Genomic DNA, 12,910 nt, shown 5'->3' on the forward strand with positions numbered 1-12,910 from the left:
TGAAGATGAGGGACTTTTTATGCCCCTGGGTGGGCAAAAATGACAGCATTTATCTAATGAGTTATAGCTGCAAACAAGCTAAACACCCAGATAGAAAAGTAGTGTCTCAGCAAACATATTTAAACATTTTGCAGGCTGTGTAGTCTCTGTGTGACAGACGGAGTAAGCATTGTGAAGAAAAAAACAACATACAAGCAAAACAGCCTCAGTGAGTCAGCTTCTAAAGTGAGATTAATGCAGAAAATTTGGCTTCTTCAGACAACACAAAAATGTGCTGAAACTCAGAAATCTGCCCCCTGGAGCACAGACTGAATTATTTAACTTACATTTTTCAATTATTAATTTTAATGTCATTACTTTGATAAAAATTCTTCACATCTCCCACTACATAATCACATCAGAGCTGGCACTTGACCTTACGCGCTCCGCTATCATGAAATGTAAGAAAGTCTAATGCAAAGTTTCGTGAAGTTGCAGCAGGGTGTGTTATCTTAAAGGTTCATAAAGATTTCTGAGCTAAGAAGAATTTAGAAAACGTGAGCTCGAGTAACGGGGCGAAGTCGTGGTTTGGAAAGAACCTGGTAACAAAAACATACGAGAGGATTATTAAGGTTAAATCCTTTAAATATGGCTTCAAATATTTTGAGTAGTTTTTTTTTCTTTTTACAAAATAGCAAAAGTTTATTGTACGAGATGGGGTGGATCGTCTTGACAATACCAACGTGCATTAAAAAAAACCTCCGAAATGTGTCTGTGTGTCGGACAAACACTGCAGTGATAAATTTGAGGGACAGGCGGAGGGCATAAAGTGGAAACAGTGGAGGGATTTTCCATTTAAACTACCGAGACCACACAGACATTAGAAAAGATACGCTGCTGCTTGTCGGTCTTTGTAACCCTGTGAAGGAATGAAAGGATGTGTGAGGTTTCTTTCCCGTGAACCACTGCTGGGAGACAGAACGGTAGAAACGAATGTCAAAGTAGAGAAAATCTATCAAGTTTAGACACCAAAACGTCCTTTTCTGTGCTGAAAAACACATCTCTTTGAGAATGTATTCTCTCGTGTTCCTGAAGAACGAATTACGCGAGGCTGACTTCTGTACGGACAATAAACACACAAAAAACCAAAACAATTTAAGACCTTTTTCCGCTTTGGCAAACGCAAGGTTTGACATGATACAGAGCCAAAATTAGGAAGAGATCATTTGAAAGTGAGTGTTTCGAGGATGCCCAAACCTGAGCTTTGGTATAGCAAAGGTATTGCTTGTGCAAAGTGTTAATTTCGTTGAGCAGTCATTTTCAACATTGTTTTCATCAAAACGAGACGGAGCCCGTTCTCATTCCCGATGCGTAGCATACCAACGATTTTTCACGTCCCAAGGCGTCCCTCAAGAACGCGAAAGGTAACCTTCCGCATTCCAGAGTGACGCACCGGGTTGTGGATGGAATCCAATAGATTGACCCCGGCGGTAAGACACGTTCCAGCCTTGTATTCCAGCCCTAAACCTATCCTTAATCCTAACCATGACCTTATCCCTAACCTTAACCACAGCATTAATGGTGTTAGATAGTGTTTTCCAAAGCGATTAAAGTAGAATAAATGTACATGTGCAGATCGTGTTGTGAGATGATAGCTAAATAAAAACTAAAGCACAAGAGCAAATGCTATGATGGAAAGTATTGATACTTTCATGAATAATGAATAAAAATTAGACAAGATCCAATCAGAACTAATTAAGTTGTGTGAAAAGGCGGGATGAGTTTGGAAGTGATCCAATCAGAAGTAATGTACTTGTGCAGTGGAGAAACAGGGTGGGGTGGGTGGAGCTCCTGTGTTTCTCATGAAAAACACAACAAAATGTCAAGAATTGGAAGGAAGAGACTGACTTTTACGCTTTTACAATTGTTTACGGCTAAATTAACTTTAGATTTAGTCTATGATAATCTTATGATCTTAAGTGGTCTAAAACTAGACTAAAACTAAAGGAAATTAGAATTTTAGATGCCTAAAATCAAAATCAAAGTTACATACATATATATGACACAACATAAGAAGGAACACTTGGGTCCCTGTGTTTTTGTACACACATCAGTGATGCTCAGAGGACGCCATTGTCATGTGAAATCTTCCGTTTGCCCATTTGTGCCATGCAAATGCAAATGCTCACATTCCTGTAAACAAACCTGGCTCTGTGTTACCAGCTTTTACATTCATTCTTTATCTCAGTAAAATTCATCTCCACTGTACTTCACTGCCCACAAACATGTATCTCATATTCTGCCGCTCGTCCCTCTTTAAACAAGTGGTTTTCTATGGCTGATAATATCTTGTGCATTTCATGACTCTGTGTTTCCACCTCATGGCCTTACAATAGGAATTCCCCTCTGAACGTGTATGTTGTACTCTCCATGACTCTCTGTTTGCGTCCCAGTGAGTGTCTGTGTGTCTGTGTGAGAGGGTTCAAGAGGGAAAAGCATGCACTCCCATGTCCTCCTAAGTGCTCCTGAATGTCACATCCTATCTGCAGCCTGTCCCTGAGGCACAAATGGACACTCCATCCACTTGTCAGGTGATTAATCTCCGCTCCTCTCTCTCTCTCTCCCTCGTCTCCTCTCCGCCTCGCATTCGCTCTGCACACACACCTTCGTCGGCCATTCTCCGGACCACCACACACACACACACGCGCATACTTATCCAAATAACTCTCCCTCTCTGAGTCACTTCTCAGTGAAGATCAATGAGGGGACGGATGCATAATTCAGCACATTGCTTTAGAGGCCGTTGTGGGGGGGCTTTTTTCTATTAGTGCTCAGAATGGCAGCGTAATCGTGGTTCCACTGGAAGATGATGAAGTTGCACGACAAGCGCAGAGGGCAGCACAGGTGAAAGGAAGCAGTTTATGGAAAGAGGAGCGGACAGGAGAAATCTCAGCTGATTCCTGTATAGGCGTGTGTGATGGCTGAAGCAGAAAGACCTCTGGTGGTTAGGAAGCGTCCCAGGAAGCTGCGTTACAGTGCAAATGGGATTCTCAAGGCAGAACACGTCAAGGCTGATGCTTTAGTGCGACTGCTCGGCTTTGCTGAATGCTGATTACTGATGGAAGGGCTGAGGCAAGCACACAGAGGATGAGGCAGCAGTTGAGTGCAGATAATACACCTGCACAGGTTCACTACAGTATATACTAAAGCACGCACACAATAGAGCGCTCCAGCAATATGGTAAACTCGTCACGTCTGCTTATTGCTGGATCTGCAGTGCTCTCTCTTCACCTCTTGTCCTCCATAAAGACGAGGCATTCGACTGTAAAGTGGAGGAGTTATTTCTGTCAAGGGCCGGCGCTGAGCATTAACTGTCTCCTCCGCCCGCCGCTTCTGGAGAGCAGAAACCCTCCATTTTCCACAGCCCCACGCTGAAACATTTTGCCCTTCCGTCCAGACTCGGAAAGGCAAAGTGCGTTTAATGAGACATGTCTTGCAATCTCCATCTTGTAACTCCCCATTGAAGAGACAATGAAATTTCATTGGCCCGTACAGTGTAATCCCAGACTTCCATAATGTAATTTGAAATCAAAGAGTCCCCTTCATGATGTCCCTTTATTACTCAAAGCAGCTGGATGGCGCTTTTTTGTGTGGTTTTTTGTATCGGAGCAGGTTATTGGTCTCCAGCAGGCTGAGGATGTGGATCATTTATTGTGGGAAACCAATAAAGCTTCTTTATGACAGTGCCAGGTAGGCTTACATTTGTATCATTGCTTGTAGCCTTTAGTTTTTATCAACATTGTAACACTTGAGTGGTTATATTAGAGGCTGCTGCAGGCCAGTTAGGACCATTGTGGGATTAAATGGTGCGCTCGTGGATTATTCTCTGTATTAATTGCGATTGTGACGTTGACGTTGCGCCTTGAGTGCTTGAGCACACCTTGAGTCACAACATCCTGAGAGGATTAGTTTCCAAAACAAGTTTTCAGAGTGCAGCAGAGTGGAAGACAAAGAGATTAAGACATGTCTGCTTGTCTCATTTTGTATTCAGCTCAAAATATATATATATTTTTCCCCTCGTCACAATTTTCCACTCTTTCAACCCTCCGCGTGTCTCTCCAGCTGTTGCGGTGGCTCGACCAGTTATTCACACATAATTACAATCTATTTAGGAGGAATCAGTGAAAAGACCAGCACTCTTAGCAGCTCATTTTCTACTAAATTAACTTGCGCTCTGAACGACTCAAGTACAGGCCTCCTAAATATTTTTGCATTGTCTCTAAGTAAAATAGATTTTTTTTCCATTAGAGCACACTCACACATGAACACAGTGTTGGAATTTGATGAATTGGGACACCGTTAATTGAAATGTTGGTTGTTTTCCTGTAAAAATAGCCCTGTAGTGCTCTGATAGCCTTTATTAGTCTCTGGGGCTGTGTTTAAATGGCACACAGAGAATGTCATGTGCATAAATCTATTACTGCTTGCAGATAAATAAGCTGGTGAAAAATGGGGAAAATACACAAATAAGCTTGATTTGCAGCTTACAGTGTTAACACATTTAGACTTCTTTGTTGTGATAATTATCGTTGTCGAACTTAATTCATATGATTCCGAGTTCATAACTCGTCTATTATAGTTTAGGTAAATCTTACCTGATGGCTGTCCTCCTTCTCTTTGTCTGTACTTTCCTATATGAGACATGATGTACCTCTAAGTGTCACAGTGAATTGAGAACAGCAGGGTGGGAGGTACGCTGCACACTCTGAGCCCACGGGGCACGCCGAGATCAAGCAGTGGAGAGAAACGAGACATTCCCCTGCATACATGAATATCATTCTGGTTAGAGGGGAAGATGAACAAAGGACACCGAAGTTAATGCCTTATCTGGATTTTTAAGTGCACATTATCTATTCTTATTTCACTGACATGCAGGCATAAAGAAACTAAGAAAAAAGGAAAAGCAGCTGTGGTCTTAATGGCATATAAGAAGCATCTACAGTATATTAGGTATTTGTATCTTAACTATCGATCACATGACTGCTTACATGCGGAGGGGGTGGTGGAATTGATCAGTCCTAGTTATCAAAGAGTAAATCCATAAGGGGATAAATGTAGTCTCTGCAGAAGCTCCTTAAAGCTGTAGCTCTTCAAGTCGTCGCCAACAGGCGGCCATACTGCTCGTAGTCTAACCGAATGGAATTATACAAGAAAATTACATTAATGCTAAATTTATTACCGTAGCAAACTCTTGCAAATTGAAAGTCTGATTGAATATGCATGATGTCTATTTGTTTATTTATGTTTGATTTTGTGCAGAAACCGTGATGGTGAAGGTTACAAACTATGAAAACTTTTTAAAGTTTCACTCAGTCAGCCCCAGAGGTTCAGCTTGCTTCCCTCCTGCACTGTCTATATAGGCAGCACACTCAGTTAAAAATCCAAACTCAGTGTGTAAAAACTAGACTCGAGTTGACACGTTGGCATGAGACAGTACGTGCAGCCTATTCAGGTTGCACGGGCAGCCCACAGCTCCTCTAGGATGGCACTTCCATACAAGATGTCAGAAGACGGTTTACTGTGTTTTCCAGCACAGTCTAAAGAGTGTGAGGGAAATACCAGGAGACTGCCATTTGTCAGAAGAGCTGGGCAGGCCTGGAGAAGGGCATAAACCCAGCAGAAGGACCTGCTGCTTTGTGTGAGGAGAAATAGGAGCACTGCCAGAGGCCTACAGAATCCAATCCAATCCAATCCAATTTTATTTATAAAGCACTTTAAAATACCCAGCACAGGAACAAAGTGCTGTACAGAAAATAAGTTAAAACAATAGAATAACAAAAAACAGCAAATTAAATAAATAAAACACATAAGACATAAAATTAAAACAGCCCTATGTTAAAGCAAAAACAAGATAAAACAGCATCGAATCACCTAAAAACAACTAAAATAAAAATAAAAAACCAACATCTCACGTGGTGTCAAAGGCCAGGGTAAAGAGGTGGGTTTTCAAGAGTGACTTAAAAACAGATAAAGAAGTGGCCTGTCTAATCTCTAAAGGAAGCTCGTTCCACCGTTTGGGAGCTGCTACAGCAAAAGCACGATCTCCTCTAAGTTTACGCCCAGTCCTGGGTATCTTCAGGAGCAGCTGATCAGCTGACCTGAGAGAGCGGGTGGGTGTATAAGGCTGTAGCAGCTCAGAGAGATAAGATGGAGCTAGGCCATGGAGAGCTTTAAAAGTAAATAAAAGAATTTTAAAATGAATCCTAAAAGAAATGGGCAGCCAGTGAAGTGAAGCTAAAACAGGGGAAATGTGCTCAAACTTTCGAGTGCCAGTTAAAAGACGAGCTGCGGCATTTTGCACCCTCTGTAGATGACTAATATATAATGCACTGACCCCTATATAAAGTGCATTACAGTAATCCAGCCGAGTGCTAACAAAGGCGTGGATCACTGTCTCAAAGTGCTGCCGTGAAAGAATTGGCTTTATTTTTGCCAGCTGCCTGAGGTGAAAGAAGCTAGATTTTACCACGGCCTTAATTTGATTATCAAACTTTAGATCACAGTCCACTTTGACCCCCAGGTTTGTGACAGTTGGCTTAACATACTGTGCCAGGGAATCTACATACACATTGGGGGTCTCAGTGGGGCTGCCAAAAACCATCACCTCTGTCTTTTTATCATTGAATTTTAAAAAGTTAACAGACATCCAAGCCTTAATGTCATCGAGACACTGAAGTAATGGCTGTGTAAGGTATCTGCCTTTTTTCTTTAGAGGGACATAGATCTGACAGTCATCAGCATAAAAGTGGAAAGCAATGCCGTGCTTTCTCAGTACAGAACCAAGAGGAAGCAGATATAAAGAGAAGAGGAGGGGGCCTAGAACTGAGCCCTGTGGGACACCACACAAGAGGGGAGCGGAGGATGACGCATAGTCACCAAGGCTGACACAAAAAGTTCGCCCCGTCAAGTAGGACCTGAACCACTCCAGTGCTGTGCCCCTAATGCCCACCCAGTGCTCCAAACGAGAGAATAAAATGGCATGATCCACGGTATCAAACGCAGCTGTCAAATCTAAAAGCACAAGAACAACACAGTCCCCAGCATCAGTCGCTAAAAATATGTCATTAAAAACTTTTAAAAGGGCTGATTCAGTGCTATGAAAGGGTTTAAAACCAGATTGGAAAACCTCTAAAACATTTTGCTTTTCCAGGAAGGCCATTATTTGGCTGTAAACTACCTTTTCAAGAATTTTGGAAAGAAAAGGTAGTTTGGAGATAGGCCTGTAATTTGCAAGAACCATAGGATCAAGAGCAGGTTTTTAATCAGGGGTTTGACTACTGCATGTTTAAAATCTTTAGGGACAACACCTGACATCAGACTATGGTTTACCAGCTCAAGCACCAAAGGACCAACTGTAGGTAACACCTCTTTTAAAAGTCGAGGAGGGACAGCATCATTTGGAGACCCTGCAGGCTTAAGATGACCAACAGTCTCCTTTAAAAAGGATAGAGTCACAGGCTCAAACCTGTCAAAGACAGCAGAGCAGGAAACAGAGACTGAGAGGTCGTGAGCATGAGGAGAGATTTGAGCCCTTGTGGAGGAGACCTTCTCGATAAAAAAGTGTAAAAAATTTTCACAGGCTTCTGATGAGGGCTCAATACAGAATGACCTTCAGCAGACTACTGACCAAACTGTAGGAGACACAAAGGTGGAAAGAAGGCCTGATGTCCTTTAGTGGGATCAGTGCTCACAGCCCAGCATTGTGCAGCTAGAATATATTAGTCTACTTCTTTAAAGTCAATAACAAGTTTTCTTTCCATGTATTTAAAATATGTAAGATTAGGCTCCCTTAATACTCTGTTTAAATAAAAATTGTGTTTATTACATTAAAAAGAATTATTCATACCCAAGGAGCATGAATAACCAAGATCAGTATCTTCAGAATAGACAAGCCTATGGGATAAAAAAAATGGTGTCCCAGCCACATCAGGTCATTCATCACTTTTTCGTGCCCTCTGCAAACAGCTTTGGAACTCATTACAGTCAGAGCGGCTTGCCATCTTTATGTATTTAGTTGTTTGCTTGTTTTTTCTGTATCTGTAGTGTTTTATTTAAATGCTCAAACCAGTGAGGAGGTTTTCTCCATTTGCTTGCACGCTTGTTTGTGCTGTGTGGAGCTCTCTGGGCAGCTGTGCATGACAAAGGAAGACCTAAGTGGTCAGATGCTGCTCTGCTGGAGGACTGAGATATTGTCGCTGGGCTTAACAATGATGGAATTAGACTTTAAATTTAATTTAATGAAACCTTTAATGTTCCTCCGAATGATTTGCAATAAAATCACTTATCTGCTCAGGGAGTTCCTTTTTATTGCTTTATAGCTGTATTCAAGGTGCCCTTGAGCAAAGCACTTAGCCTACACTTCTTAAGAAGCTAAGCCAGATGTAAATGTGTGCAAATGCACTGTTTATGTATGCTGTCCATTTGTGAAGCAGACCGCATATTCTCTGCAGACCTGGACAAATAAAGGTCAAAAGAATAATGATCATCATTGCCACCAACATTACAGCACTTCAGTATTTCCCTGCTCCCCTTTCTGCCAAACACCCAGAACAAGCTAATTAAATCTTCTGTCGGGCATGGAAATCACTCCGCTTTCATCCTCCCTCCATTCACGTCAGTCACATCAGGAACATGCATAATGACACGTGTTTTAGGGCTGTAATTCCCCTGTGAATGTTAGACATTTCCCTCTGATCGCCCCCGCCCGCATGCTAATCGCTGATGTGGCGCTGTTTTGAGCCTGCTGTCTGTGCGCCGTGCTTGTCGACGACGGACACCTTTTAAAGTGTGCTGATGAGGGTGTGTGGGGGCTTCCTCGAGAGTCAGTTTGAGAGGATATGCAGATCAAACCACTCCACAAAGACACACAGGTTGTTCGAACTCACTCGCACACAGACACACTTTCTCTCAGGGCTAACGCACTGTGTGGCTTTTAAACTTAGCTGCTACTTTTTAGGAGTCTCTAAAAGTAGAAGCAGGAGAGGACAGGTGAGCACAGTTGATCCCGGTGAAAAACAGTTAAAACATTCACAGGACAAAGAGCCAAATTCCCCAGGATGCATGTTTATATAAACTTAGTACAAAAAGAAGGAATTTTGTCTAGCTCAGTTATTTCTTTGATGTAACAATGCTTTGTGGCAATGAATCTTATACTGTTGGAAAGCCAGTTTATTTCCCTTATAATGAGCCCATCTTTGTAAGGTATGAACAGCAGAGTTGAGTATGTGGGTTGCACCAATAAAAAACTTGCCAAATCTGCTTTGGAACCGAACTCTATCCTCCAAGATGGCCACACTCGCCCCCACAGAGCGGGGTTTATCAGAGACTACCTCCAGAATTTGGGAGTGGAGAGGATGGAATGGCCTGTGTGCAGTGCTGACCTCAACCCCACTGAACATTTGTGGGATCAGCTTGGACGTGCTGTTCTTACCAGGGTGACCAACGCAACCACATTGGCTGACTTGCAGCAACTGCTGGTTGAAGAATGGGACGCCATCCCACAGCAGTGTGTGACCAAGCTCGCTACCAGCATGAGGAGGAGGTGCCAGGCTGTTGTGGCTGTGCATGGGTCTTCTGCATGCTACTGAGGCCTCTGTTTGTTAAAAGAAGACATGTTTAACTCGCCAATAGTTCTCGTTGCTTCAGACTTCAATCATCCAATCCAAGACGCCAAAACACCAAACAAGAGCAGCTGTTTGGCATTGGCAAAGAAGATTTGGTAACGTTTTCATGAGCTCAACCCATATACTCAATGTGTTCCTTACAAATGCGGCACCATCAAAGGAAAACAAACAGGCTTTCCAACAGTATAAGATTTAATGGCAAGAAGCATAAAAAAAATCGACCAAACACCTTACTTTTTGTTCTAAGTTTAGTTGTGGTTTATCATAAAAGTTGTGGAGGAATGTCTTCTCTCTGTTGGCCTTCTGCCTCTGTTTGGCTTCTCCTGCTCTCAGCATGTGTGTGATTAAGTGAAGGTGTAATGAATAAGGACAGTGCCCTCTTGTTTGGCCTTGCATTGCTGTTTTCCAGCTGAGAGAGCTAATAACCTGTTAGTGGGGGATTAACTGTGAGATTACACAATACCAAAGTAAAGACTTTTTGGCTTTGGGGATTGGTTTCGAATTTAGTAACAAATTCCAAATCTTTGACAGTGAGGTAATGACAGGAGCTTTCCACATTTGCTCCCGCTGCTCAAAATGTGGGTTTATCGACGTGGTGCTCAGAGTACTTGCGGGCGAATCGGTGGAGATAAAATGAAATTGTCCTGTGTTTGTGTTTTTCCTCAGACCAGTGCGGTGCTGTGTTCAGGAGGCTGTGCTCTGCTGGCTGTCAGCTCCCTGTTGGCCATCATCACCATCTTCCTGCCCAGTGGAGGATGTGAGAGAAGGATCTGCACCCTGGCTGGATACATGCAAATGGCTGCAGGTCGGTAGAGACGTGAAGACACAAGGCACAATCGCATACATACATACCGATCCATAAATGTATAATTTTTGAGATAAGAGATTACCTACTTATGAAAGATGATGAAAAAAATATTTTTAATTGAACTGATGCTGTAAGACATCCTTCCATGCTCTATTAGACTATTAGATGCATTCTAATAGCACTGCCTGTTACTGGGATTCTATATAAAAAATACAAATAAACAGCTGAACTTGCCCATCAGTCAAAAACAAGAGCAAAAAAAAGACACAACTTGAGGACAGCTGCAGCTAGGCAACAACAGTCCGCATGGAGGGACTAAGCGAGTGAGATGAAGGCGAGGATGGATTTAGAGCCTGCGGTAAAAAGACAATTATGCCTCCTTAACACAGGTCATTGGTTCAGAGCTACATGTGACTTATCAGGCCGCTGGTTTCCCTCTAACGGAGAAGTGGTCCCGTAAACAGAGAGCAGTCGGCACTTGAGCTTAATAAACCAATAACACACCACGGCTGATGTCGCTGCTTAGTACTGGCCTTCACACTTCTTGCTTTGCGCATTGGACCATTTTAATGGCATGTGGTACAAAAGGTGAAGCATTTTTCTGCAGTTGTATTAGACGATACGGTTCATGTGTGCTTTATTTACAGCAGTGTAATTCCTCATTTGTGCGTTAGACCGGCTCTAATATGTGGAAGACGCTTACTGTGCCTCTCCTGGTTTTAAAAATAAACAGTATTTGATGCAGTAATTCTGTGTACACCAGCGGTCCCCAACCCCCGGGCCTCGGACCGGTACCGGTCCGTGAGTCGTTTGGTATCGGGCCGCAAGAGTTGAGGCTCAGGTGTGAAATGTATGGTTTTCAGCGTTTTTATCGGTTTTCAGCGTTATTTTGTTATCGTTTTTATCGTTAACTCGGTTTTCCTGGGTCTTTTCAGGTGTGTTATGAATAAATCTTCTTTTTTTCGGTACCGGTACTAGTTTTATTTTGTTGTATTTATCCGTGACACCTTAAAGGCCGGTCCGTGAAAATATTGTCGGGCATAAACCGGTCCATGGTGCAAAAAAGGTTGGGGACCGCTGGTGTACACACACCATATTAGGGAGGTGACCATGCTGAAAGTTCTACATGTGACGTGAGATTGAGCATCGTGTGTAATAGTCATAGACTGTATATAAAAGATGGAGGTATCATTATGACCTCCATCTTGATGTGGCTGGACGTGACCACGGGGTGGAGTACTAATTCATCAGTCAATTCTTGCAAGCTTCCTTAGCCCCATTTACACAGGATTACAGACTGATTTGGGATTACCTGGCAACCACTGGTCACTAGGGAAAAAAGGAGTATTCCCTGTCGGTGAGTATTTCCTGGAGTATTTCCAGTTTGCCAGCAGTGATTGTTTTGGTCAGTGGCAGAGTTTGCTAGTGCCTCCTCTACTTTCTACAAACACAGCGTTTCCACTGTTGAGAACTGTTTCCTTTTCTGAGAAAGGGTGACTACAGGTGTCCTGACCTGTTTTCTGACATTATATGTAAAAACTTAGGGCTTGAGTTGCCCCTACCCACTCTGTTCAGATGCACAAACCCTTGATTGTTACTTTTTGTCTCCTCTTATTTATTTACATAAACTTTGTCCTCATCTATAGCTTATTTAGAACCCTGCAAGTGGCATTTAACTAAGCATAATTAGAGACTAGATTCATTGGCCAGGTTAAATCTTTATTGACAAAGGTGGACTTTCACAGGCTATGGTTAATGATGTGTTTAAAGTGGTTCTTATTGCTTACAGCCAGACTCTCATACCTCTCTGTCTGACTCCAGTATCAGATCAATGTTGCTTTGGGAAAATGAGAATGAGTCTTTGGCAAGCCTCTGGTGCGTGTTTTTTCATGTGTGTGTGTGTGTAATCCAGTTCTGTGTGTCTATTATAGCTACAGCTTTTGCTAAATAACAATGCGAAGTGAGGAGCTGGGTCTTTGTTCCGTTTCCAGGTTGACTCTTGTCTAGATAGACAGAGGTTTCACAGAGCCCACAAAGCCCCGAGGAGGGTAGATCAGAAGAGTGTTTGTTTTCCCAGCACTACAAGTATGTGTGTAAGTGTTGAGAGAGTGCTATCAAAGTGGGCTGATAAAATGTAGCAAGCAGATTAAGAACAATGGTTTTCTTTGTGGTGTGCATATCATCAGTTTGGCTTTTGACGGTGTGAGTTTTCTCGCAGATTGGAAGAAATGAACTGCTGGCAAGATTCTCTTTGTCACCTTTCTCCTTCCAGCAAGAAGTGAAACCTGTTTTGATCCCCATGTTTTCTATAGTGACTGTGACAGACAGTGGAAATGTCAACATCCACATGTTGTGCTGTGTTACTATATTTTGGGGTGCTGAAAGTAACTGAGTCAAAAGAAGTGGAGAACATTTTGCTCATCACTACTTAGTTCAGAGT

General features: G+C 42.5%; 1 protein-coding gene across 1 annotated transcript in view; it reads left to right on the forward strand.

Moving 5' to 3' along the window:
• lhfpl7 (LHFPL tetraspan subfamily member 7) overlaps positions 1-12,910 on the forward strand; it is a 125,215-nt gene that overhangs the window by 26,788 nt on the left and 85,517 nt on the right. The window contains exon 2 of the mRNA XM_082548058.1: positions 10,329-10,467. Within this exon, the coding sequence (XP_082404184.1) occupies positions 10,329-10,467 (139 nt within the window). The remainder of the gene's footprint in view (positions 1-10,328; positions 10,468-12,910) is intronic.

Source organism: Aulonocara stuartgranti (assembly GCF_965226115.1).
Source record: "Aulonocara stuartgranti genome assembly, chromosome: 10".
NCBI lineage: Eukaryota > Metazoa > Chordata > Actinopteri > Cichliformes > Cichlidae > Aulonocara > Aulonocara stuartgranti.